At 39.9% G+C, this 26,854-nt stretch overlaps 1 protein-coding gene and 1 long non-coding RNA gene across 9 annotated transcripts in view; one reads left to right on the plus strand and one right to left on the minus strand.

Moving 5' to 3' along the window:
* The window catches only part of Zasp52 (Z band alternatively spliced PDZ-motif protein 52), a 57,636-nt gene that overhangs the window by 12,332 nt on the left and 18,450 nt on the right, over positions 1-26,854 (plus strand). For 2 of the 4 annotated variants that reach the window (XM_022793051.2, XM_022793060.2), the window contains exons 3-10: positions 5,366-5,519; positions 6,531-6,649; positions 10,583-10,668; positions 13,657-13,834; positions 19,723-19,890; positions 22,275-22,368; positions 23,631-23,681; positions 25,647-25,683. In XM_022793051.2, coding sequence (XP_022648786.1) covers positions 5,366-5,519; positions 6,531-6,649; positions 10,583-10,668; positions 13,657-13,834; positions 19,723-19,890; positions 22,275-22,368; positions 23,631-23,681; positions 25,647-25,683 — 887 coding nt within the window. The remainder of the gene's footprint in view (positions 1-5,365; positions 5,520-6,530; positions 6,650-10,582; positions 10,669-13,656; positions 13,835-19,722; positions 19,891-22,274; positions 22,369-23,630; positions 23,682-25,646; positions 25,684-26,854) is intronic. The other 2 variants (XM_022793081.2, XM_022793090.2) reach the window with 1 other exon arrangement.
* On the minus strand, positions 12,912-17,711 carry LOC111245151 (uncharacterized). Of its 5 annotated transcripts, none has more exons than XR_015324851.1 (5): positions 17,562-17,708; positions 17,226-17,301; positions 16,700-16,804; positions 15,712-15,928; positions 12,912-13,950 (listed from the first exon to the last, which is right to left on the minus strand). It is a non-coding gene; the product is annotated as an uncharacterized LOC111245151 (long non-coding RNA). The 5 variants fall into 5 exon arrangements; XR_015324850.1 differs by having other exon boundaries at positions 17,226-17,298; positions 17,562-17,706; XR_015324848.1 differs by lacking the exon at positions 17,226-17,301 and having other exon boundaries at positions 17,562-17,711.

Consider the following 26,854-nt stretch of genomic DNA (forward strand, 5'->3'; position numbering starts at 1 on the left):
ATGTATCCACGGGATTGAACGGAACTGGAGGGAACTCTCTCTCTGGAGGGAGTTCTACGAATGCTAGCGCAATATCTCCCAATCAAATAAGCAGTTGTACAATTTTTGCGCTTGGCGGGATTACGTTTCGATAGGATTAAGCTTAAGTATCTTGTTTTCATACCCGATGATCAGTTTATTTGACAAATATTATAAATTTTTATGATTTTTAAAAAAGACGACCAGTATTGCAAATACGCCAACTTTGACAAAACATATCCAATTAGAGTTAAGAATTATTATAATATTAATTTAAATTTCGTCCCTGGCAAATCGCTATACTATACGTTCTAAGCTAGTCAGTGTTCAGATTGGTGGCCAAGGATACTCGCGCGTAGTAAGCATTCTATCCGAAAGGCAACAAAAAGACTCAAGTGTTTGTATCGGACGGGTCGGTTAGCGAGCAAGGCATATACTACTTCGAGAGGTACTTAATACATTAGCTGAAATGCTATAACATGATACATTGTTTACGTCTTTTGTCGGAAGCTTGCCTAATACGAGCTAGAAATAAGTCGTCCGCAGGACCAAATGCCAGATACAGTAAAGGCCTATTGTTCTTTAACATTGCTTCTAGCAATCGATGAGTTAGAAATCGACAACTGTTGTGCGCTTGTGTTGCTCAGTACCTTAGCATTGTCTTGAATACACAAGGTGCTCGTAAAGTTGAACTTACGGAAAATTGTAACCTATCATGCAATTCCAACCTATGGTCATGTTTGCAAGAAAATGAAATGTTCACTTGGAATATCTAATGCTACAGAACTACTATCACAGGGTATTGATGACAATGGTACGATCGCCGTCCACTGGTTCGAATACGTGTTTGTTCAATCGAGTCATCACTCTATAATCGTTAACGAATTAAGCCACGCTTTATGAGGTACATTAATTCTATTACGCTTTATACATGTAAACTCTTCAATGTACGGTTGGATCGACATTTTCGAGTACTATACAACACAGCTTCAAATGAGGCAAATTTACTTAATAACTCGAAGTACTTCCATCTGTGTTTGTACTTGTGTATAGACAAACCACGATATCGATGCTCTCAACCTTCTATTTACACGAGAATCGCCTCGACGACAAGTTTTGTTTGTTCTACAGCCTTGTTCCGACAGATCAGTTCCGACAGCAGTTACTCGATTAATGTTCTGCTCCTTGATGCAGTAAAAATTGATTAAATTTAGTTATAAATATGTTATTTTCAATAATTAACTTACTAAATAAAATATTTTCCTAATTAATATAATTTCTACTATAAAATCAACATCTTTTTAATGCTAGAAATAAACTGACTTCAATTGAAATAGGACTTTAAATTTAGAGTGGTAAGGGAACAGAAGGGCTATTATTGTTATACAAATAACAAATAAAATTAACATATTTATATTTCCATTAAACAAGATGAACCCTATAAATCTATTATGAATATTCTAACTGAGGTGATTAAAACATATTCGGAAAAAAGGGCCCTGCCCCCACTTTTTCTATCCACCCTAATGTAATAACAATAGCGTAAGACGTCGAGGCGGTACAACGCAAGAGCACATCATAGAACGGGCTACGCTTCGGAAATAGTAAAAGACCTCGAAAAATATATTGTAAATTTGTTCCGTGCGCTGGAGGAAGAAGAGCCTTTGAGCCATGTCAAAAGCCCTTGTGGAACTATAAGAACTTTTCCCGTACAGCATAAAGTCGACGAACGCCCTAAAAGGAGAAGAAGCTGTATTGGCCAAATAGGTTACCTAAGAGATGAAGGTCACTAAAGTGTCTTAAAAACACTCGGGCAGCAATCGTCCGTTATGGCGTATGCCAGACCTTTCCAGGATCTCAAATTGCCAAAAGGATCTTTATTTTAGCTCCATAATGTTGTATAGTCGTTAAAATAGGCTAGGAATTTGCCTACGTTCAGCCAAGAGCTCTGTTTTTTTCGTGACTAAGAATCTTATGTAGCATGTATGAGACGTAGTATTACTGATTGATTTGATTATTTTGCCCGTATCAGAAAGACTGTTCCAGGCCTTTGATCCAGGGCCGCCAATGTCTTATTGTGTATTCTGGAAAGCATATAAAGCCAGTTCTCTATGGCCTATTGAAATGAAGTGAAACACGCATTACTTCTTACGAGACTCCTTTCAAATATTAGCCAATGCACTAAATTCTATTCTCCCTTATAAATGCAGCGCGATTTCTCATGTAGACGTGAAAATGATGTGAGAAAAGAGAGAAGCTCCGCCGTCGTGCCAACTTAAAATTGTCGTCATATGTTGTTCTTTAGGACAAAAGCATTGCGGAAAAAGATGAAACGACAGGTCAGCAGTGAAGCTGAAACTATGCTAAAAGGAAAAAGGACATCTGACGGAAGCGATATCTGCTGGCGTTAACGTCGATTAATGGTAGCCAGAGGTCGCTCTGGGCTTGTTCTTTCCCATAAGTATCTCCTTATCAATGAAGCCATGTAAGAAGTCTCGCTTTTATAGAGGGCAGCCAAAGGATTACCCAGTGGAGGCGCGATAGGTCTGGAGCCGTCTAGGCCAATGGCCTGTTTAATGAATATTGGTCACTTATCGTTGACTCGCTATCACACTTACTCTTGCTTTGGTTACTCAAGGCCAATATTGTGCCATTCAGCGATCAGGTCTCTGAGAAAACCGAGGCGAAAGTTGAACGTCGCGAAAACAACATGCTCTGACGAGCTAGTAAATGGGAGTTGACTATATCTGTTAAGACTATGGCACGATGTGTTTTTTGCATTTGGATAAATGATGAACTTTTAGCCACTTTCCTAAAGAGTTGAGCTGTTTTCCCCTTTGCGGATACATATCAATGCTAATGAATGCTTGAATAATGCAATTGTATAAAACCAATTGAGATGCTTTGCTCATGCATATCATACTAGGTTCTAACTTTACGCAAACTGGCTCCAGAGGCTGTCATTTCGAGCGTCGTGGCGAGTATATTTTAAAAATATGTAATGACGTTACCCGGTATTTAGTTTTTTTTTAGCCCAGAAATACCGCATTTCATTTTGCTTAAAGGCCCTTCAGATCGTGTATGAGGATATTAGGCTGAAAGATGTATTTACCTGCTAATCGAGAGACACGTTGATGTCTAGGTTTGGATTCGGGCATGGACACACGTTGTTCCATGCTAGGAGTCAGTTGTCCGATAAAATGCCTAACAGCGATACCGGACATGAAGTCCGAAACGTAGAGGCTGGCCCAACTAATAAGAAAGATTATACAAATGCTTGCGAAACCTCATACATGTCTCCTAATTTCATTGCTCATACCAAAAGGGAAGAATTCTCAGAAGACCTTATTCGAACGCTCCGTTCTATATTTATACGCACACACATTCGTTCCTACTGTATAAGCTTGATTCAACTCAACCCAGCGATGAATGCAAACAAGATCCTGTTTACAAGGATCGACAGAATAAAATCGTTTTATCATGGACTTAAATCGGAAAAATGTGCTCACCGAACAGTTGACAGTGACATTGTGAACTACATGGTACCCATGCCGTACCTTCGAAAACCTCTCTGTGCCGTCTTATGGAATGTTGAAAAGTATAGGGTTGTTGTGCGCCTTATGCGCTCACTGAGAACGCCACCGATCAGCTAATGCAGCAACTAAGGATATTCCAAGAGCTAAGCCTATCTATCTGGCATAGATTCTGTCCCATGAGACTTTGCTAATCCGAGGACTCAAGTATGCAGGTCATGCGAGGCATCGCACATTTACCGTGTGGACCGAAAGATAGCTAAAACCCAATTTCAGTTTTCTATCGGAATTGATTTTCTTAGATGAGGTGTATTCCTATAGGATTGAATTCGCGAACAAAGAAAGTTGATGCGCACATCATACGAGAACCTACTTGTTTGCGACCGACCACTTGATGGCGCTACGCCTTTAGAGTCGTGCACTTCTTAAAAGACCAGTTTTGTAAAGCCATAATTTTCCTTGGGGCGTCCGTTCCAAATATTGTTGGGTTTTTGAAAAGCCAAGCCTATAGGACTAAAATTTTTCTCACCGGAGATTCAAACGAGTGTCTCTTGGGAGACACTTCGGCAATTATACCCGATTTACCCGATCTATTTAGAAAAGTTACCACAAATTACGTACTTTGACTAGAATTTGTAAAGGAATTTTAAGGTGAACTCAGTAATGCTAAAAATTCGTTTTTCTAACATGATCTTGGTATTTTGAGCACTCGACGACCTAGTGTTGCTATCGGAGTTTGATTATCTATATATATATATATACACATATATATATACATACACACATATATATATATATATATAGAAAATAATTCGTCACTATTTAAGACTTGCGTATACTGATTTGCAGAGTATTAAAGTCCTATAACACAGCTCTTGAACACGTTGAAATAGATTCGCTTTCTAGAATACAGCGTTATTTTGAAGAGAGTCTTTGTGGTGTACGCATTTTTTTTCTAACAAATCGTCTAAACGAGAAATATAAATAAATTGGCAGTAATTTGGCAGTCTAATTATTATAGTCTGCACCAAAAACTATCAACATGCTGTTAATAGTTTTTGGTGCAACTGCCCGGGCAGAAACACTCTTCACATACAGCATCACTGAAGCCACAGCGGTATGGAACAGCGGTATCGGAGAAGTGGCAGGTGACAGCCAGCTAAAAATCTAGGCCTTCGAACTTGTGCTTAACGGTAGAGCGTTTGCCTCGAACTAAGAAAAGGATAGTTAACGAACTGTTAACGACCTTGCGATAGAGTTGACCCTTGTACAACTTTAGGCCAAAAATAGCGTACGGTAAAACCGTTACAACACAACGCCTGTTTTACTATAAACCAGCTGCCTGTACAAACAGGACTCATACATTACGACTTTAGCATGAAAACATGCTAAAATGTACGTTAAGTGCCAATAATAAATGTAAAAAATAGCTTTATAAGGCGCCACTGAGTGAACTTACGTCAGTTGCCCTTCTCTCTTACCAAGCTGGCCAGTGTGTATTTGCTCATTGTAAATGTGTGTCGTGATCTATTTTCTTGTCACTATGCTGAAAGGCCATGGTAGGACAAGTAGATCTCATGCCGAGAAAGATTTAGCGACACGCCTCTGCGTCACAAGATGTTCGTTTTGAAGCTTAAACTGCCGCTGTTTCAATATCGCGTTTATATGTGATTTTCATGACAGTCCGTGACGCCCATATCGGGAACGTAGATCCTCTGTTTAGCACGGATTTTCGTTTGCTGCTTATTTCTAATCGAACTGTATCGTACGTTTTCGTTTGCTTTTGGCTCCAATTCTCTGACCTCGTCGAGCAGAGGCGGCGCGTTGACGTGGGCTCCAGCAGTTCAACCCGTCGGAGATATCGTACTGGGTTCGGAGGGTCCACTAACGCGAACCTCTCTCGCAGCCCATAAACAGCCGCATGCTCCGATCGGATCAGCTCACAACATTACTGCTAAACCGTTCCAGGTTTGTAACGCTTACTTGAAATAGGCATTAGGTATGCTGATAATAGATAACAGATACGTCCGTGAGACGCTTTCGTTACGAATCAAAATCGTATTTGCGAATGGCTTGTGGCTTGCTTGTTTTCAAAATGTCGACAGGAAACGCCCCACAACTCGGTGGTAGACCCTCAGATTTGTAACCCTACTACAGTCATATTCGAAAGATGTACAGTAAATATGATCCCACCAAGATACACATTTAGCAAGAAGCTGCAGTGTTTCGTGGTATCTGCCCCAGCCATCGAATAAACAGACAAGCAAAATCGTTCAATAATATTTATGAGTATTTTTTCCGTAAGAAAACTAACCTTGGGCAAAACTTTCAATTAGACCTCCTGTTCATTTCATTCGTAGCCTGAGTGAACTCAGATATAGCGGATCCTGGTGTTGTCGTCCATGGTGCTTAACTGATGCTGGAACCCGAAGCCCTAGTAGAGCTTTAATTTAGAAACGTAGTGAACCAATTTACGTCTATGTAAGCTGCAAACAAAGTCTGCCTTGAGGTAACAACGGCTGAGTTAATTCCTCTACTTTTACAATATTGCATGGTACGGGGAGACGATCGCTGGATGACCATAAGTTGATATAGAACCTGGAAGCAGACACAATTATTGCTTGCAGTAATCTAGTCTAGCGTCATTATTAACTCTTAATACTATATTATATAAGATTTACCCGAAATAGATAAGATGTCCAAGAGCTATTCTTGCATACTAGATTTTATAATTGCACACTTGATTGGCTACCGGAAACGTTTTATGGACTATCCACATTGTAAAAGATCATTTATTTATATATTTATCCCGATAGCTGGAAGTTTGTTGAGTAAGGACCAACTGAAAGGCCAGTTTTGTCTACGTGGGGTATGACGATTGTCACTAATTGTTCCGCATGCACATAGAACGAAAAACAAGGCTACCCCAAATGGTTTTACTTTACGTTTGGCTATCACCATCTTCGTTGTCTATTGTAGGTGCCTGGATCAACACTTGTCAACAAGCAGTACAATTGCCCTGCTGCACTGTATTCAATGGAGAACATCCGCGATGCGTTGGAAAAGCAGGCCGAAGTGCTTACCGGTGGTGCCAAAGGGTTTGTCTCCGAATTTTGTAATTTGTCGTTGTAACACCTAGCTTAGAGTAAACAGACTAGGAGTGAGAAAGGATTTCTTAGTGATTCATAATGGTTATAACGATTGTTTAGCTGGCAAGGCATTTTACCGTATATGAAATACACCCTAATCCAATACAGATACTTTACAACATATAAGGTGTATTTCGTAGAGATCATGATGAAATCAGCCAAGAGTGTGTTGATGGGAGGGTTGCATCAGATTGAAGGCGAACAAATACCCCATACATTGACTTTTTCAAAGTCGAAACAAAAAAAAGACAAACTTTTCCCTTAGAACTAATATAATCGAAGGGAGTAATTCTTACCGTGAATAGAAGCTTAAAACACTTTAATCTCTACCCACATCTCCGGACGCCACAGATGACCGTAATTACGCAGAATGGCGCTCCGTTTACTGCAGACGACGCCGTTTATTTGCCCCAACACAAAGATGTGCCCGTAAAACATAATGAAATGAAACTTAAATAATCAAGTAGAACTGCTGACTAGCGGGTGCTTCCATACTGTGTTCATGTTTGGCTGCACGGTGTCATTATAGACATATTTCCCTATAGAAGTTAGCGTAAACCTCATTAACATATGTAAAGCTCATGTATAATGTAGTGATGAAATTATCGGCTTGAGGATCACATTTGCATGGTACATGTTATCTGTAAAGCCTAGCAACAGCAGCCAAACTAGCAATGATCACTCCTTCTGAAAACGAAGGATTAACATCACCTAAGCGGCGTGTGTTTAAATAGCCATACATTTAGCTATTCTATAAACAAATTCCACCATGTTCCTACGCCAGGTAAATCTTGTCATTTTCTGAAAACCACTACAGGAAGTTGAACCGCATGAATTTTCAGTGCTGCTTTTTTTTCCTAGTGCTTATTTTATCCAACTAAATACAAATAGTTTTTTTTTTTTTTTTCGCTCGCAGCGGCTGTATATACTGTATAAGATTTGGTTCGATCCAAGCATCTTATAATGCCCCCAATAAAATTATCATAATCAAAGTCAATATTTTTTTATGAAGCTCATTTACGTGAACCGAGTATTAAACACATGATGGCCTTGCTTTACTGCTTTTCACAAAAATTATATAATAAAACTCACTTGGACTCTCAGTCTGAGAAGACCTGAAAACAGGGACTTAGACACTGACTAATTTCTAGTGCGGCCGTTTCTCATACATTTTGAGCACAGTGGGTACTTGCCGAAACAATCTGATGATATAGGAAATTCTTTACAGAGTCCATTCATACACTTGAATAGAATTTCGTACCTAGTAACATACAAATTGATACCTCATAATCATAGTTATGAGGTAGAAAAGACTAGACAGAGAAACAGCTGCCATATGATCATATCTCTTCTCTGCGATTTGTATGCTACTAGGTACACAGTTTTAGCAATGAAAAAAGTCTCCTGGGAAACTAGGTAAAGGTAAATAAAACATCCGAGGGAAATCTTTTCTTTATTATAAACTGTGTGACGACCTGGCATGTCTTTATTTTTACTTCGCCCTAACGCAGATCACTGGGATTGTTTCTCTAAAAGCCTTTTTATTGCTTGGCGAGTTAGAAAACTTTAATATCGATATAATGGACCCATCGTAGGGCAATCTGATAGGCGAAACTTGGATGCGCAAGTTCTTAATAAGAAGACAATAGTTACTCTCGCTATATAAACCTGTTGACCGACATTTGCCGTACACGGGCCAATAAATTTAATTTTAGAAGGACAGTTTCTGTTTCCGTAATTTACTCTATAAAACTTTTAAGGTTAACTAGCTGAAAAGTTCTGCTGCTACTGTCGATATCATACGTGCACGGTGTTTTACTTGTCAAGTCGTATCGTGGAACTATTACGCTCAAATAACAAATCTGTATCTGTAAGAGTCGTAATTAGCCGAACCGTTTGTGTTTGAGAAAATTTTCTATAACGTTATTTAAGCACAACAGCCAACGGCCCGTGATTACGCATACATAACTGTGTAAATGGTAGAAGCCTTAGAAAGTTGTGAAGATGGTCATAAGGTGGTAAATAAGTATAGTAGTTGCAAACGTGAATCTACAAGTTGAATTGTTTATAATAATTATATCTGCTCCTTATCTTTCAAATCACATTTCAAAGTATTATTTTTGCTGAATTTCCCTTGCTCGCCCATATCCTAGTTCTCCCGCCATGCAAACAAACAAATGAATCTACTCCAAAGCTAATACCCATCACGCTGGTCCTATTGGTCCCTAAGAACTGGTGTTTTATGAGATAGTTTGGTGACCGTTACTCTCATGCCGATTTGCCCAACTTATGTCGACAACTCGATCGCCGCTCGTCTACCAGCTCACTTATGCCATAGTCACACAGTCACATTACGCGCAGTTGAAAGTCTCTACGAAGGTATCTATCGACCTCAGGGCATATAGCCGAAAGGGGTACAGATGGTTACGCATAGACACTCCTAGCAATGAGATCCGCAAGCATATAATGATAATAACTTCCTTACTGTTGTTATTATTATTATTATTATTATTCCATTTACGCACTTGTGTGCATTTCGAGTTCTACGTCCGGCTGGCCGTTACGCATTTCATCAGGCAGCTGACTGGCGCCGGCCGGTCTTGAACCTGGCTACTCTAGGGCTTGAACCTCAACTACGGAAGGTAGCTAATAGTGTGGTAGTGTGCAGGAGGCCGAGTCTTATGTGCCAAGGCATCACGCTGTGATCTATGCCAACGCGAAACGGAATGCTGGACGCAGATCGGCAACTCAAACCTGCCACTGAAAGAGAGATACATTGCTTTCGTTTCTCTAGCAATTAATCAATCTGTTAAATAATATTAGTGATCGACTTGTATCGAAAACAAAAAAGAAAAAAACTATAAGACACTGTAATCGAAACTGGTCTACTAGCAACATTTTCAACGCCCACTCTTGCATTTGTCTCGTTTATAAGCGAGTTTCCATGTTTTCTTTTGTGAGAAATAGCACATTTCAAATATCGTGTTTTCGCGTATAGCCTCGCTTAAGGCAATACTGGAAACTGTGGAAGCTGACCACGGCAGGAACTCACAGAATTGTCCTGAGACAATTTTTATGTTTACGTCTTGTGTTTGTTTTGCTGTTTCACGTCAGCGTTTCTCTTCGGCCTTTAACTAGCTACGACATTCATTCTCTCCGATACCGGTCGCTATATAGAACCCGTAGAGTATGTTACGTAGTAACCGCGCCTGATGTTGAATCATCTACTTATGTTGCATTATACGCCGTTTCTTGTCGTGATTATCGATCTTTCCTGGAATTACTATACGTTATATTAAGACTCACTTATGTAGTTCAGTGTTAAGCTATCTCTGTGTTCAGAATTGCCGCTACTGGTTCCATACGACTTGTATTTGAAAATCTCTTTTGACTGAAATCGAATTTATTAAAACACTGGACAGTGACTGCTAGGACAGCACAAATCCACACAGGATCCGTCTTTTACTAATTCTCCCAGTCGTATTCCATATTCTCATTGAACCACGACAATATGCAGGCTGCTAAGGACAAAGTGCAGGACGATGTAAGCTATGTTTCAGCAGACAATAATAGAATAGAGTAGGATATTGAGACAAGTGGTTATTGGCAGGAATTGCTATTCTGTTATAACAAGATAGTTATCGGGGTCCAGGCGCCGCTAGATATGGATAGGCTCCGCTGCCGTGCAGCATCCATTGCGTAGTCATGTATCGTTCCTATAATACAATTAAGCAGTTCTTTAAGCCCTCTTTGGTTAAATAGCTGAAGGCTAGCAGCAACGGTAAGATAGCCAGCAGTGGTAATGCTTCGTATTGCGTATATTGAAACAATGGGATTCTTGCACAGCTTTTTACTGACGTCGTTTTCGAACGATTTTTGCAGAATCAACTTTATGAAGGAAGATAAGCCTCTTAACACCGACTCGGCAGTCTACCGGATGGTTCAAGAGGAAGATAAGGCCCCACGAAGTGAGTCTCCACAGATATCTACTTGATAATATACATAGATAGAAATATCCATACAACTAACATAGTTGTTTCGTACTATCAGTCTTTTTACTGCCTCGTAGGCCGTCGATGTGCGATAGACTTTGGTCAGGCACGTATACTGTTCGTATTTCGTTTAGTCTAAAAAAATGGCCTATAGATTAGTTGTCCAACATAAAATACAATAGAAGGTCCATATATGCATTGGTGCAGCTATCCCGATTCAAAATGGCATATGTTCTGCCTAGAGAACAATTTGCCATCTAATGATTCACGAACATGTGCGGGTCCTAGCAGGGCCGGTTGAGCTACGTTGACATGGTGTTATTGATAGACGCTTGTATTAAGAGCAAATGGGGTTTATCCGCGCACGATAGAAGACCGAGTGAATGCTAGGAGATCGGTTGCCTGTCGTATCACATCGCCTTTCGTTGCGCTAAGAACACACTATGTATCTCTATTCTCTTTTATATTCGAAATGTTTCAGTCTATATATTTATTGAGGTTTACAACTGGAATAGAATCAACAAGTATATCTAAATTTCTAGACCTCTTCGTTAGCTGAATTCTTATCCGGACAAAGTTAGCTCTTATACTCATGGGCAGATTTTCTACCGTATACTTTCCGAAATACTTACGTGAGCCACATGTGGAGTCGATTACCCGTTACAGCTAAAGGTCGAGCAAGGCGTCTCGTCTCGCCTAGATAACACTGGGCCTGACCACAATTCCACTGTATATCGATGTCATAGCTGACAAAAGCATACGTGTTAGCGACGTCATGCACCTATATCCTGTTGTTTCTTAAGCCGCATAATGGACGAGGCGTACTCTTCATCACTTGGCAGTGGAGACTAGGATGGAAAGACCTGACTGAGAAAAAATTCATTTTGCGGTAATGACCTTCAGAGCTATATCGTTTAGTGGGAACAGAAAACGAGGCGTTTTCGGTAGCAGAGGATTTTTTCTGCCGGCTATGGTGTAAAACTCATGATACCCTCATCGGTTTTGGCGAGGCGTTTTCGGTAGCAGAGGATTTTTTCTGCCGGCTATGGTGTAAAACTCATGATACCCTCATCGGTTTTGGCGAGGCGCTCACTGCGGCGAATGTTTCAACAAAGAAATGCTAAATTGCCAACCAATTTGTTTGACTTGAAACTTTAATAAACGCTCCCATTCTATTCTGAGAAAGGCTGATACACTGTGATTCGTTTTTTTCATTGATCCCAGAGCTCCTTGTGTTTCCGAATGCGCTTGTACACGGTGATTTACTGCTGTTCATTATACTTCGTACTTGCCTGCTGCATCATTGACCATGCTTTAGGTTTACACTAGATAAGCACTTCAATAAATTTTAGACCCCATTATAAATATTATAGAACTTTGACCCAGGTAACTAGTGGACACTGTCGAGTGAACTCGATATCATCCGACCGACAATCGGTACGACGCGCGTAACACGCGATCGATGTTTTGTGCTTGACCAAAACGTGCTTTAAAAGGCACCGCATCTCGAAAAAGCTTCCAACGACAGCGTCGCCATGTGATTTTCAACTTTATTTGCCATTTGATAATTTCAGTATGGCTTATGAACGTTCGAAACAGCCAGCTAGCTCTGAACTAGAGAGCGTAATATAAGTTGTAGCAGTGGAAAGCAAATCTACTACCACCGCAGCGGTGGCAGTGGTGATATTTTTGTAAGGATTACCGCTGCTGTCCAAAGCTGCCACTCAATATCTACAGTCATTGTCTCCACTACCAACGGCCTACCCACTAACAATAACGAACAGGATGGTGGGGGCGCCGTTTGGTGTGCAGGTACCGCAAAAAGACATTAATACTCCTGACTAATTTCTATCCCCATCCCGACCGAATGATGAGGATGACCGGCTAAGAAGAATGCCCTGAAAATAGGATCTGTCCATTTTTTGATGACAACCTATTTTAGATAATCGTGGCATTGCCTACACAAAGAGTGTAACCTGTAAGAAACTTTTGTCTTCCAGTTGACTAGAATATCTGCGTAGGGGAAATAGATTAACTAACAAAGTATCTGCATTGAGATTGGTTCTTGAATTTGTTCTATTACTTTTTTTTTTTTGTTTTATATAGTGAGTGCAGATTGTACCCCTTAGGTTATCTAATTATAGGTCCTTCGTATTCTTTAGGTTAAAAACCGTACGCAGTACTATGTAATGTTCGCATCAGATAATAATAAGTTTAGATCATTTTAAACCATTAATGGATTTATTTTAACCTTTAATTTTCGTTTTCATTTACATATTTTTGTATATATATATATATTTGTGTTTGCTAGTTCCCTATATAATGTAAACATGTTAACTGACCATCATAATCTTTCGAGTTCGACTGTGATTGTACAATGGCTAATTATAATATATAGATGAAGTCCGTATGCTACCTTCGCACGCCTTACCTCCGTGGTCCTTACAAATGTTTAGATTATACGTTAACTTACGTTAGAATTATAAATCATTTCAATAAGCTGACTGGTGCAGCTGAATCTGACTTGATACAATGTGGTACAGTGTGTCTTATTATACAACAGCTGAAACCAGTCCTGGGATCCATCTCGGTAATTACTGCCAGCTATAACAAGCTAAATTACGTAGAATCATCGTATTTAAGAGCCTTGACATATTTGGAAGAGATTATATTTACTGAAGCTTACGGAACGATTGTGAATCTCAACGCTCGGTTTTTACGCTGGTCCATTTAATTTTATGATCGCTTTTATCTTCAACCTTTTGATGGCCCTTCTTATATTCTCCATGCACCGTCGCTCATGTTTGGCTTGCCAAACCGATACTTTTTCAATAATTTCGGTACCCTTCAATGTGTCCACAGTACAAAAACCCCCTTTCTCCTTATGATTTTTTCCTGTACCTGATGAGCCTTTGCGAATGTGGCATCCGAAATCAAAAGAACGTTCTTCCAAACCTATTGCAGCACCCGCGTCCCCGCTGCCTCGCCAAACATCGGGAATCGATTCGTCGCCATTGGGGGCTGCGCAGTCTGGATTGCGACACGTTGAAGCGCCACGTCCGACTCCACAGCCGGCAGCACCCCACGGCAATATCGCTGTCGGTGGACCCAACATCTGCGTCGAATGCGGCAAGATTATCGTGTAAGTCTCGACATAAAGCCTTTCCATGAAGAATTCATACGCCCTTACGAATTGATAACTTTACAGCTACAGTTATACACCCATGTACCGAACGTAGTTTGCAGGTTGTAGTTTACCTGAAAGAATTTAATTGCATTGATAAAGGCGTTTTAGTGATTGCTTTTTCTGTTGCGCAACAACTGTTAGTTTCATCGTCTTTCATAGAACAATATAACTTATTAAAAATATTTTTCTTCATTCTGGACGCGGTACATGACATTGTAATGGCAGTTAACTGCAGTATGACTCGTACTTTGAAGGCTGTGCATATTTGACATATCAATCTACTTACTGGCGTTATGCCACATATCAATGGTATACAGATATATATTTATGTGCACTCATCATTCTGAATCTTGATCTGTCTCGTGCTTTATCGCAATGTGCTCTGAGATTTTTCCAGGTGAGGCAATTCATATCTATTATCCATGATATAAATATTCAAATGGAGCGCCTCCGAAGTGTCACTTAAAAGGCACCGTGCGCCGTTTACTTTTCAAACGCAAATGAATTCTACTCAGGCAAAAACTCTATGATCTAGGGCACTAATGGCCTGAGATCTTCCAGGCAGAAGGACTTGAAATATTAGTAGAGGGAGGTTTCTGTTTAACTCTGGCTATCATTCGAATCGCGGAACACAAACGAATGGAGGCTTATATGGGGGCATAGTATTGCGGTGTGTTCGCTGACCTAGGTTGATTCGAAAATATGGCGTATATCGAATTGTCACTAGCAATCGGAATATAGCCCCTGTTCTAATTGCGATACCAGAACTTCTCTATATATCCTGTATATATTTTGAGCTTAATGTCCGCTATTGGCATCCGTTAAGCATTATCGATGCTGAGTAGCAGGGTGAAATTAAATTTCCTTTGAATCTGTCCTAGAGCTGATTTTCAACTATTCTTTCTCGAACAGGTCCTGGTGTCCCTGTCTTAGCGTTTCGGCCTCGGACTTTATGCGTTCTTAAGTCTATTATTAGACAAACACATAACCGCTGGCTCTATTTCGTGAACAAGAACATTACGGGTTGAGTTCGTACAATAAGCCAAATCTTGCAAGCTATTCACGGAGTGAACATTTTATTTTGAATTTTTAGAGCTACATGAAACGATTAATGCAAAAGATTATGGATACCGACTGAATAGTTTAAGAGAAAGTGCCCCTTGGCAATTAACAGAGTCTCTGTGATTTTACTTTAAGGATATCCTAGTTCCTTGAAAGTGCCAGAATTCGCTTTTCTGAAAAGTGCTTTTCCACAAGGCCTATTCACTGGATCTGTGTCTCCCAAATGATTATATTTAAATCGATTCAAAATTCGTTGACCGGAAAACAGCACTCAGCGGCTGGGTAAATCATTAAACGACTTTTCAGCGATTATCACTGATGAAAAAAACACCAAGCATCTACCGCACGAGAACCCATTTCGTTGACCAAAGTCCAAATACCGTTTTCGAGAATGAACTCGGACGCTGCTCAAAAACGCTGAGACTTCATATGTTTTCGTTTAAAGATCGAAGACTTTGGGGCACGTTCACTGTTAGACCAAATAACTAAGACATGGTACTCTAGTTCCCCTGAAGTCCTCGAAGTTAGATATCGCACATCGCATTGACATTGTAATCAGTGATACTGCTATCCCAATTGGTTAATAACTGCACCGCGGACTCGCTCCTTCCTTTTGAAGGATCCCCGTCTAGCCTTATCTGTTGCTTCAGCCATTGTCGCGATTATTAAAAGCAATAACTAACAATGGTATTTGCGAACACTTCTGCTTATTTGCCACGATTACTTGTGAGCTTTTTTTGCATTTTGCACATATATTGTTGGCCATGTACTTAGATTTTGCCGAATACTAAAACGATGTTTCGAGTTTTGCGTCCAGCGTCGCCGCTAAGCATTTCATCGGATGGCTGGCTCCCAGCGCGAAAGGAAGTGCTCCTATGCCCGGGTTCGAACCTGGACCATAACGTATCCCTAAGTTTAATGTGCAAACGCATTGCCGGTTAGGAGACATTGTCTTGATGCAACTTCCATGTCCATACTGGCCCGTACCTAAAAACTCCCAAATAGAGGCTTCACGGTTATTTTAATTATAGCAGAAATGAGCGACTAACCTCCCAAAATCCCTTTACTGCAAAATGTATGAGCCTGTTTATTTCGCTGCAATTGGAACCAATTTTTAACGTATTGCTTGCAGGATGTGAAAATACCCATTCTGATTAAGCGCAAATGCAAGGGGGGTGGATTAACCCGAAGCCCGATGGTTGTAAGTCCTGTGCCGTACGCACTTTTTGAGATGGCCGACAAAACTCGCTCTGTTAAATTAGCATTTATCATGAATTGTACGGTAGATTCTGTTGTTTTCTGCTAGATCCAGACCAAACTAACAGGCTATAACGACAAACATATTGGAAGGAATCACAATTAAAGACACGCTACACTGATCAAGACCGGTTGCAACATATATTAAAAAAGTATGTTCATATATATTGTGTCTTCATATAGGCAGCTTATCGACTTCAGAATTTTAATCGGTATAAGTTATCACATTTCAAAATTGTAGTACTAACGACGATAGTAGCCATTTGTTTAAGTGTCACACATGTGGCTTCTGCACGATTTCCATACATGATCAGTATAAAGCGCACCATTTTCTCAATGTCAATGATTTACGTAACAATGATGTCAATTCCAGAAGTATCCTGTCGAACGATTTTGGCGTTTAACTGAAGATTTCAACATTTGAATTTTTCAAAGGTGTGCTTCAAGTTAAAGGTACAATAGCGTTAGATTGGATGAATAGAATGAGGATGAAAAGCGTACCTAAGGCAATACCTCACTGAGCGTACCCCACCTTTGTTACCTGGGGCATATTTTTGCAGATATCATCTAACTCATTCCACTTTGGCCACTAATGTAGAAATGAATCTGAAAAATAATCGCTCATGTTACCTTATGCCGAGCTCGGGGATCATATACGCCCAGGCCAAGGCACTGATTTTGTTATCTACAGAAACAAGCCGTTAATTCGTTATGCAATATTTGTCTACAATTTTGCATCATGAATGAACCTTCATGATAGACAAAAACAGACAGCGTACTAGTTTTTTTTTTTGCAAAGCGATAATTAAGGGATTACAGAATGAAAAATGCCACCCTAATGTTTAGATCGTTCTTTTCTTCTAGTCGATAGCACTTCCAACTCACAACACGAGTCTTTGTATGCAACCCAACAACCACAGTGACGGGCCTTTGTACTTGCATGCCTCGAAGGATACGCGGAATTTATATATGAAACTGATTCTGGGTCGCGTTGCTACATAGGTGTACAGAATCCATGCTTTCTTACCAATTACTAGTTCACAACATCCCTATAATCCACGCGGGAGAAGATCCGCTTTTCACGCTTCCATGATAGGTGTCTGCTAAATTTCAATAAATTATAGTGAAATCCTGATAATTAAATTTAAACATCATCGACATAGTTATAGTGGAATACCAGGGCCCATGTTACAGATCGATTTGAAGATGTGTCTAATTCACAATCGAAAACATATTGCGAAACAAACATTACACACAGCCTGTATGAATGAGCTCTTCCATTTTAGTTGTCTTCCATAACACAAGTATTTCTTTTGCTTGATCCATGGTGTTTCGCTAAGCATATAAAAGCTTGCCTTCATACCTCCGCTGTAGTCTAGTTCCTGGTTGCCAATTTCGATTACTGTGTGTTTGTTTTCGGCTTCCTTTTGCCTACTCTTTCTCTTTTTGACTTTAGAATAAACATGCTAATATTTATACATCCACATGAATACACAGATGGCGGGAGATTTAAATTCGAACGCGCTTTGGTGAGGCGTTTGTCGTAATAAACATGCGTTCATTCGCTATTCTAGTACCGGAGGTGAGCAGGTTTTTTTTTTACAAAATGAAATAATAACGACCAAAAAAACACAGGTCATTTTTCATATTTGAATAGATACCAATTATTATCAAAATTGTTCGCGTGTAACGAATCCCTCATCAAAACTGGAAGAAATTATCTTCGATTTTCATGCGCCGTTTGAAAATCAAAAGATAATTTTCCTCCTGGAAGATCCTGGATGGAAGATCCTCAACAACGTTTCGACTAAGACGCTAAAAAAGATGGATCAAAATGCCTTCAAATAATAAATTAATCGTTGTTTCGGAGAGCCGAACATCAATAGGCAATTGAGTCATCCAAGTAAGCTCCAATGATTCGTTTTTTTTTTTGAGAATCTATGCGTCTCTTTATATTTTTAATATTTATTGCTCGTCCTGAACTTTGACATTTTTGGCAGTTTTCACCTGCTACCAATCCAAAGTTCGATTTTGCCGAAACGTTTTTAAGCGGCATTTTGCTAAGTTTACAGCAAGCATGTCCATCACTTGTTACTAATAGGAAGTTGCTTGTGGATTAAAGGAGACATGTTTTGAAAACGATCAGTGAGGTCCCAAATTGAAGAATTTACGTAATCGTTGTACTGCGTAAACATAATCATCAGGAACAAAACTTGTAGCAGATGAAGGAAAAATTGCTGAAATATCATTGTTTAAATTAAACAATCTTAAATACAACTCCTAAGATGAAAGGTCGGATTTCGACGTTTTATTATTACGACATGCCTAAGTATACGTATTGGAAGTTCTATGTTATTTATGCGTTAATATATATAGAGGCTATTGGTAACAGAGGACCAAACCATTTTGACCATGTTTAGTAACGATACCTTAAAAGGAGTAGATTGGAAAAGGATAGCATTTGCAGTAGATTGTTGCGTCGATAATCGTTTTCAAGGCAAACACGGATAAAGGTAAATAAAGTTATTAGTATCACATCAGACGTCTTTCACATAAAGGTATTTTCCTGGTAACTTAGAACGTACAAAAATGCACAAATTCCCGTACTAAGTTATAACGCGCTTTTTTAACCATCACTAAACTTACTGAGCGAGATTCATACCGCTCTCAATATAATGCACGCACTTAGTGGCTGTTTGCGACATATAGCAGCACACGATTAGACATTTGGGTTCTGATAGCTATACATCTTTGCCCAATAGTAACTACCAATGGGCCCATACGTATCTCGCTAGAATCAAAAATAGAAGCAGTTCCTGAGCTCGATCCGTTCTGCTAGAAAACACAATGTGGGGGGTACTAAAGGACAATTTCGGTGAGCTCGATCGACGATATGCTACTTGTGAAGTTGCTTTATGCCGCCCTTACGTTCTAGGTCTATATACCGCAACTGTATAGAGGCTCCGAGCATGTTCCTTAGCTGAGCCGGTAGGCTACTATTATTACGGCAATTTAGAAGGGATCGGTAAGTATGACCGTCGACTAATTGGAAGTTACATCGGCACGCACGTATAAATTGACTCAGAAAAGTCACACTGGCCAACCAATGCAAAGCGCACAAAGGGCAAATGGTAGCACATCGGTAAACGTTTCCGTGTGCAGTTAACGCGGACAAGGTGACGCTGTTGCCTATAGGTAGATAGTGGACGAATGGGCAACGACATAATGTCATGATTTATATTAGTATATAGAATTGTAGCAGTAAGTACTGGCAACGTTAAAGATCACTGTAGTTGACAAATCTGTACCCGAATAGGATGGTCAGCAAACTAATACAGGTACACACGTACGATCGGAGAGACGCGCATGCAGAGAAAAGATTTCCCCATATTCTGTGTATTGAATCAGATTCTTAGCCGTGATTAGTACTAATTCGCAGTTCAGGTTCTTACCGCAAGGTCGAAGGCTTAGCGGAGCAATTATTTTACAGTAACTAGCTAAGAAATTTCATCAACACTCTGCAGGGGTGTCTTTTGTCGGATTAAGGACCGAAACATTCATGCTGAATGCTTCCGTTGCGCAACGTGTGGCACATCGCTCAAGAACCAAGGCTATTTCCTGGTTGGCGGTAAGCTCTACTGCGACATGCATGCACGTAACGCCTCCGTTATGCTCAAAGAGCCTGTTTCTCCGTAAGTATCCGTTGCATTATATGCTAGGTACTTCAACTGCTGTAGTTCGAAGCAAAAAAAATTACTCCAAATTATGCACTCACGAATAGCGCAGAGGACAGTGGTGCTATATAGCTAAAATTTGTCAAATGTTACTAACCATCGTGCGCAAAAAAGGTCACTTTGTTAACAGAGCTAGAAATAAGAATAATAATAGAGAAAAAGCTAATCTTGCCTAGAGGTGCTTTATCTTATTTAGTATCAAGGTGGTTATATTGAAAATCATGATTTTTGCGTTGTAGCTCCTCGTGGAGCTTTGCTGATCGCTGGTGGATACGGAAGTTGCAAAGGTCGGAGGGGATTTACAATGCGGTGTGTACCGTCTTCTAAAATCTACTCCAACACACGCAAGCGTATGGAATTAGCACCTTTCCCATAATTCCGCTATGCAAAATGGTAGTCTTGGTCCATAATCGTGATTTTACGATACGAGTACGAAAATAAATTCGATAGAAGGCTTCGATTTACTCTGGAAAATGTATCATAAGGCGAAGTTCTATTAAAAAAACAGCTCGCCTTAAGGAAAATAAGGTTATTTAGATTCTTCGCATGTCAACAAACGTTTCGATATTTGGTCGGGAAAAACTAAATATTTCAGATCTTAGCATATTTCCTACCTAAATGATAAAACCCTAAAGATAATCACTATTAAAACTAGTATTCCCTCTTTAAAAAACCGAGTTTATCGTTGTAGCTGGATATCGCTGGACAAACTTACAACCGATTTTATCGACCAGGACAATTTATAGTACATTGACTTTGACCTATCCTGGCGTTAGTTCAGATATCATTCAGGGTATGATTAGCGGGTCGCTAATATTTTGGGTGCGTCTTCGACGTCTGCTAAGGGGAGTTAAAACTAGGGTGTGTTTCGTCAGCAAACAAGCCAGTATAACTGAAGTTCCAAACTTCTTTGCAGTTGGTGCAGCGACTGACTGCACGTTTAGCTGTTCACTACGAAGGTGTACATATTATAAACCCTCGAAAAACTATAGTAATATAGGCAGCACAGGATATTCTAGCGATACGCTTGCTTTCGAGTCGAGCTGCTTCTCTACACTGTGATTATGTGTGAAAATCAATTTATACCACGTTCTGTAATCGACTGTTACTGTTGGGCCACTGGTTTGATGTGGAAGCAAGCGTATCGCTAGAATGATATTGAGCTATATATGAGAGCTTCTGTCGCATTTCATACTGACTGGCTTGACATACTGTTGTATGAGTGATAGGGATAACTAGCTGATCCACGTTTATCGATTCACGACTTAACTTACTGGTAACAGATCGTTTGCCTGTGGAAAGATACCTTTCCCGCGTCTGGCCTCCTATCGAATATTCGTCATGACGATCTTCGGCGGAAGTTGAACAGTGTTCTTACCCTGAAGTTTGATAAGACACCGTAGATATTTTCTACGAAATGTAACGCATAAAAGTGAGAAGCAGTGTCACGTACGATCTCCTGAAGGAAATTGTTTTGTTTCTATTGGTGTCCGAATTAGTCGGCTCCTAACTAAACGAAACTTCACAACATTGAAGATGGCGGCGTATGGTCCTACTTACAAATAAGAATTTTATGCGGAAAACCATTCTAGCCAGCCACATATGGACAGGTGCATCGTATTTGTCCGCCGGCTTCTCTGTTAGTCGTACTCATTATGGTACAGCGGGGAATGGAGAGCAGGGGTATAGCGAGAAGCTTTTTTACATTGAAGAAAAAATCATTTATTTTTTCTACAGAGCGCTCCCATCATGAAAATGTTAAACATTCGACAAGAGATAAACAGATAGATAGAGAGAGAGAGAGAGAATAGGAGCGCTACTGGCACCTACCTAACTAAGAGACGAGATTTTAGTCTAAGTTGGTGCGTTTTCAAAATGAACTCAATTCTCTCTTCCTTCCTATGGGAAAAATTTTTCATGAATCGGTTGGTTCAGATATTGTGTTTTATTGGTGGCAAAATTCGACTGCTCAAAAACAAAGCTATCCATCCGACAGCTGCCATGTACATTAAGAGATGATATGTCATCAACTTCGGTATAGGATTCCTGTGATAATGCATGATCGTAGCGTTTGGGAGTTCCTTTTTTCACTGCGTAGCCGATCGTTGAGGGCTAGAATACCGGGTGCGCTGAATAGTATAGATTAAGAGGTCGAACCCATCGTGTAGCATTCAATCGCATAACTACTTTTTTCATCAAGCCTTTTGGCAATATGTAGACGAAATATGCTTTTTTTATAGATGCACATGAAGAGTTTCCCCCGTAGAACCGATGTCACGAAGGTCTTTAGGGTCACAAACACATTTCTTCTGGAGCTGTATTTTCTTTTTTGAGTTTTACAGTAGCTCTAATGCCCCCGTGGTGCCGCTGTCCACGCCCGCTTCGATTTCGTCGACGCCTGCGTCGTCGACGCCTTACGGCGCACATCCGTCATCAGTGAGTCTTTGTAGCAGCGGTTCATTCAGCTTTATTCGAATTTACCTATGTTACTTAAAATAGACGCAGATTATCTTTACGCAGCTATTTTTCGTCGTTTTTCAAGTTAAATGTATATTTTTTAAATTAGATTTTAGAAGACGGAGCTTTTAGTAGTTAAAAGTTTATGACTTACTATTGTTATTATTACCGCTGCAGCTTACTTATCCGGGATGATGATCAGATAAACTGTAGCTGCATACTAAGTTAATCCAATTCACTGTAATACCCCCAGGTTGGGGGCAGGCATTACTGGGAAGCTCTACTTTTGGGTGGTTTAATCGAAAAGGGTGGCCGATTGTCGAGCTAGTAATTATTGGAGAAGTTCATCTATGATAGAGAACACCAGAAAGAAGAGAAGCTATTGAGCTTATATTCTAAAGCGAAGATATTCTGGGTCTCAAAATTCTAATGAATAAATGGGCTGGTTCGGCCATCGATAACTAGCGCGCTTGCATTAAGTTATGCCTGCGAACTTTTTATGCGGCTCGTGTGAAATCCATTAAGCTGGAAGCGTTCATATATATATATATCAGTTCCTGGAATGTTCTAATTGCAACACTGCACAGAAAAATTATCAGGGTAAAATATGAACGACAAATTACGTGGAGCATAAAATGTCTCGTCTTTAAAATTTCACGAAACCAGTTTCGTTCGTTTAGATCGATACGCAATCCTAATGATTCGTTAGATCATTGGCTCATTTCCGATCGATTGATCTCGTGCTAAGTTGTCTTCAATTATTCAGAATAGTTACTTTATCTGTTTGCAGCTTCAGTTTTCTAAAGCCAAAAGTTTCTAAATTTCTAATTTTTATGCTGCCGATGTTTTATCTAAGGCATTCTAGTCGTCAAAGAGCATCTAGAGGGGGCATAAGCTAATTTTCTGATTCATAATGCTTCGATATATACAGACACTTATCTACAGCTATGGGTCTGGATGACGCTTCGCTGCAGTAGCTCGACCTCCACGATAAATAAATCAATAGGGTGTAAATGTACGCCATGTCTACAACTATCTTTCAAGCTTTTGCAGCCAAGAGCGTGCTACTAGCTAGTAAAGAGTAAGCTAGTGTTTTTTTTTTTTTTTTTAACAAGAACTTTATGCTGATTTGTCGTGTTTTTCTCTTTTTTCATCGTGTTTGTGGCATTCTATTCATTGTGTTTTCTGTTCCTTTTTCCGATTCGTTCCTTTTGATCCTCTTCTCTGTTAATTTCTTTCAGCTTCAGTTCCGCTCAGTCCCTCCACCTCTATCACCTAGGCCCGACCCTCAGGTAATAACCGATCCTAGCAGAGATAGTATTAATGATTATTTGCCTCAATGCTAGCGAGTGACATTGTGTTGTATTATTACTGTGTTGATCGTTTGCGTCGCCTTTCGTTGAGGTTAAGCTTCTGCCGCCGTCCGTCCATTCTGCTCCCGTAAAAGAAGATCGAAGTCGAACGAGCATGACTAGCGACAACTTCTTTTTTTTTCTTGTTTTTGCTACTTCGATATGTGTTTTTTGAAATATATTGAAGTTGGCTTTGAAAAGCTTTTCATCTCTAATGTGTACACTTTGAAACATATACGAGTCAGTATTTATTGAACACCCTCCTCCGCTATTATTTGGCAGACCTCATTCTCTTTTGGAGATCATGAATCAAATAGTCCAGTGACGACGGAATTTTTTCAGGTCGAATGTGCTAATAAACTGAAGTTAATATTGTGACGGGGATCTGTCACTGTCACATATCCTTCTCGAAGACATATTCTAGCTTAGCTAAATGTATCGTCTTCATTGTTATTCGTCAAATACATCTACTGAGTGCTGCTAGCTATCACCCGTCGACTTCAGAGCGACATCTAATCGATTTGCTTAAGTTTCGTTTGTACAGACCTACTTTGATTTATACAGGCCTATCGTAGGACGGAAGAAACAGGAAGCGTTACATGAAGAAGGTCTTCTACACCATTCTATAAGTTATCGTGAGCTTATGGTAAACCGGTGCGGGTTTTGCTGTTCCCCATATATATATATATATATATATATATATGAAAAATGGATTTACTTTAGAACTGTAGTAGTAGTAGTACATCTGGCCATTTTTTTTCTCTGTTTATCACACTTGTTCCATTGTTAACAAATTATATAAAACTCGTCGCTCCTTTATATGGTCGTGTACAGGACAATGGATTTTCGCTGAACAGTCATACTAGTCGTTTATGTAACATTGGATTGCCCTTTTTCTATGCGACTCGAAATGTGGCGACATAAGCTGACGTTGCCGCTGTCAACCCAGTGTCCCTATGTCAGAGCATCCGTAATTCGGACCCACCTTGGGCAAGACATATGACAGACGCTTCATATTAGAAACTCGATAATAAAGCTGGAATTTCATTCGATAATATTTTGCCTGTTTCAGATATTAGATCGCTTGTTATTAGATAGCAATCACTCAAAAGTTTACTTCGCTAACTTTTCTACCCCATCTATTCCACCCTACCTCATAACCTAGATTACGAAATTCTCCTTCTACCACGGCCGCTTTCAAAGCGAAACACGAGCCGATTTTTGTTGCCCTTCAGTGCTAAAAATCTGGGTAACTATGCTCGATATGTTCTCCTGAAAGTCTAAGACGAGTTTACAATTTGTGGCTAAGCAGTAACGAGAACCCCATCAGTCTGTTGCAGTCAAACGTATGGCTTAGCCGCCACAAGCGTTTAACGAATAACGATGGAGGTAAAGTCTGGCTGAGAGACAAAGCCGGAATTACCCCTTGGCCGCAGCTACCTTGGCGTTTACCTCCCTTATTACTGCCCGTGTCCGACCCTTGTTGCATAGTCAAATGCCACCAAGAGAAAGAAGGATGCATGCGTTTTTATGACGAGACCGACAGCATACAGAGATGGCAAACGAAAAAGGGTAACGGTCATCATCGGGAGCGCACAGTTTTTGTTCATCCAATTAGTTGTTTTTTTTACTAATTGGAAAAAAACACGAGGACGGCATGGCAATCATGCCTTATGCATACTGCAAAAGAAAAGAATCATTAGAAATCATTAATTCTTGCAGCTTGAACCACTATAGGCCATCATTGGGACCGCCCGCCGTAGGCGGCAAACGAGTAGAACGATTATAGGACACCAATAGTTGCGGCTAACGCAATGTAGACAATTTAGAACTATTGTCAGATTTCTTCGTGGTATACCCATTAAATTGTCATTATTATTTCTCTGTTGCTTTTCACTTTTATAGCGCGGTTCCGGATGTTTCGATGCATCAACTATCCCCGGTACGTATGGTTATACTTAGAACATAGCATCATTAAACGCTTGCCCCATATAGGAAATTTTGCGAAAAGAACTTCTATAAAATTAATGAAAGCAACATAATGTTAAATGACATCGACGCAAAGAGAACGACGCGTATGGTTTATGTGGCACTTACATACCATATTACCTTATACCTATTCTTATATTCACCTCTGATGGAACCCGTGTTGAGTCAATGCACCCCCCGAGCATTCTCGTGCGTCTGCTATTCAAAGGGCACGTTTGGTGTTTGATAACGAACGCCTTCTGTTGCAAAACGACTATCGCGTTGATGTTACGTGAAGCATGCTTTTGATTTGATCATTAGCAAGCAAGAAGCACGCGTTCAATAGGTGCCATGATTACCCCATCTCACCTCCGCTGTGAACCGACCAAGCTCGAGAGTAGTGATTTCCGTAGCAATCGTTTTGTCTAACAGCTTTATATTGCAGAACAAAAAGAAAAACCATAATCGATACAAGGCAAATGTTATATATACACAGCGTAGCGTGTACAAACATAGCAGGAAAAATTGTAGTTCCAATTTACTACCCACAGGCTTTTATACCTAAAATGTCATATATATGTGTGTGCTTTTAAGTGCAATATTGTTAAGGAATTAAATTGGGTTCAGCATAATTACTACGAGTGCTGGTACAGCAGAAATTTATGCGATATTCCTAGTAATAATAACTCCTGAAGTTACAGTGAGTAAAAACTAAATCGTTGTAGGTATAGGCACCACTTCTAAGAGTAAAAATCTATAAAATAATTGCGTAATGTGTAACAAACCAATCTAGGTTATCTAGATTCAATACCAGGCGCAGCCTTATACATTGGCAGGCACCTTTGAAGGGTACCGATATCAGATACGCAGATCTAATTCAAATTGGCTTATCTAATGCTACTTCGCGGTTTTCATTGTCCTCCTAATTTTCAAAGTCCAGTCTATAGTCACATGTATATCATATAGATCACGCGATATAGGCGAAACAAATGTGCGGTGCACGATCACAGTTTCTTTACCTGTCTGTATATAGCTAAACATTATTGAGTTGTTATACACAAATTGTGTATTGTTTTTTGGAGAATTCTCCCCAAAGCCTGCTTTTGCCAAGTAGCATGAGTTGCTACGCCCGACGCCTGCGGTAG

The sequence above is a fragment of the Varroa destructor genome, unplaced genomic scaffold (assembly GCF_002443255.2).
Source record: "Varroa destructor unplaced genomic scaffold, Vdes_3.0 BEIS01000001.1, whole genome shotgun sequence".
Classification (NCBI taxonomy): Eukaryota; Metazoa; Arthropoda; class Arachnida; order Mesostigmata; family Varroidae; genus Varroa; species Varroa destructor.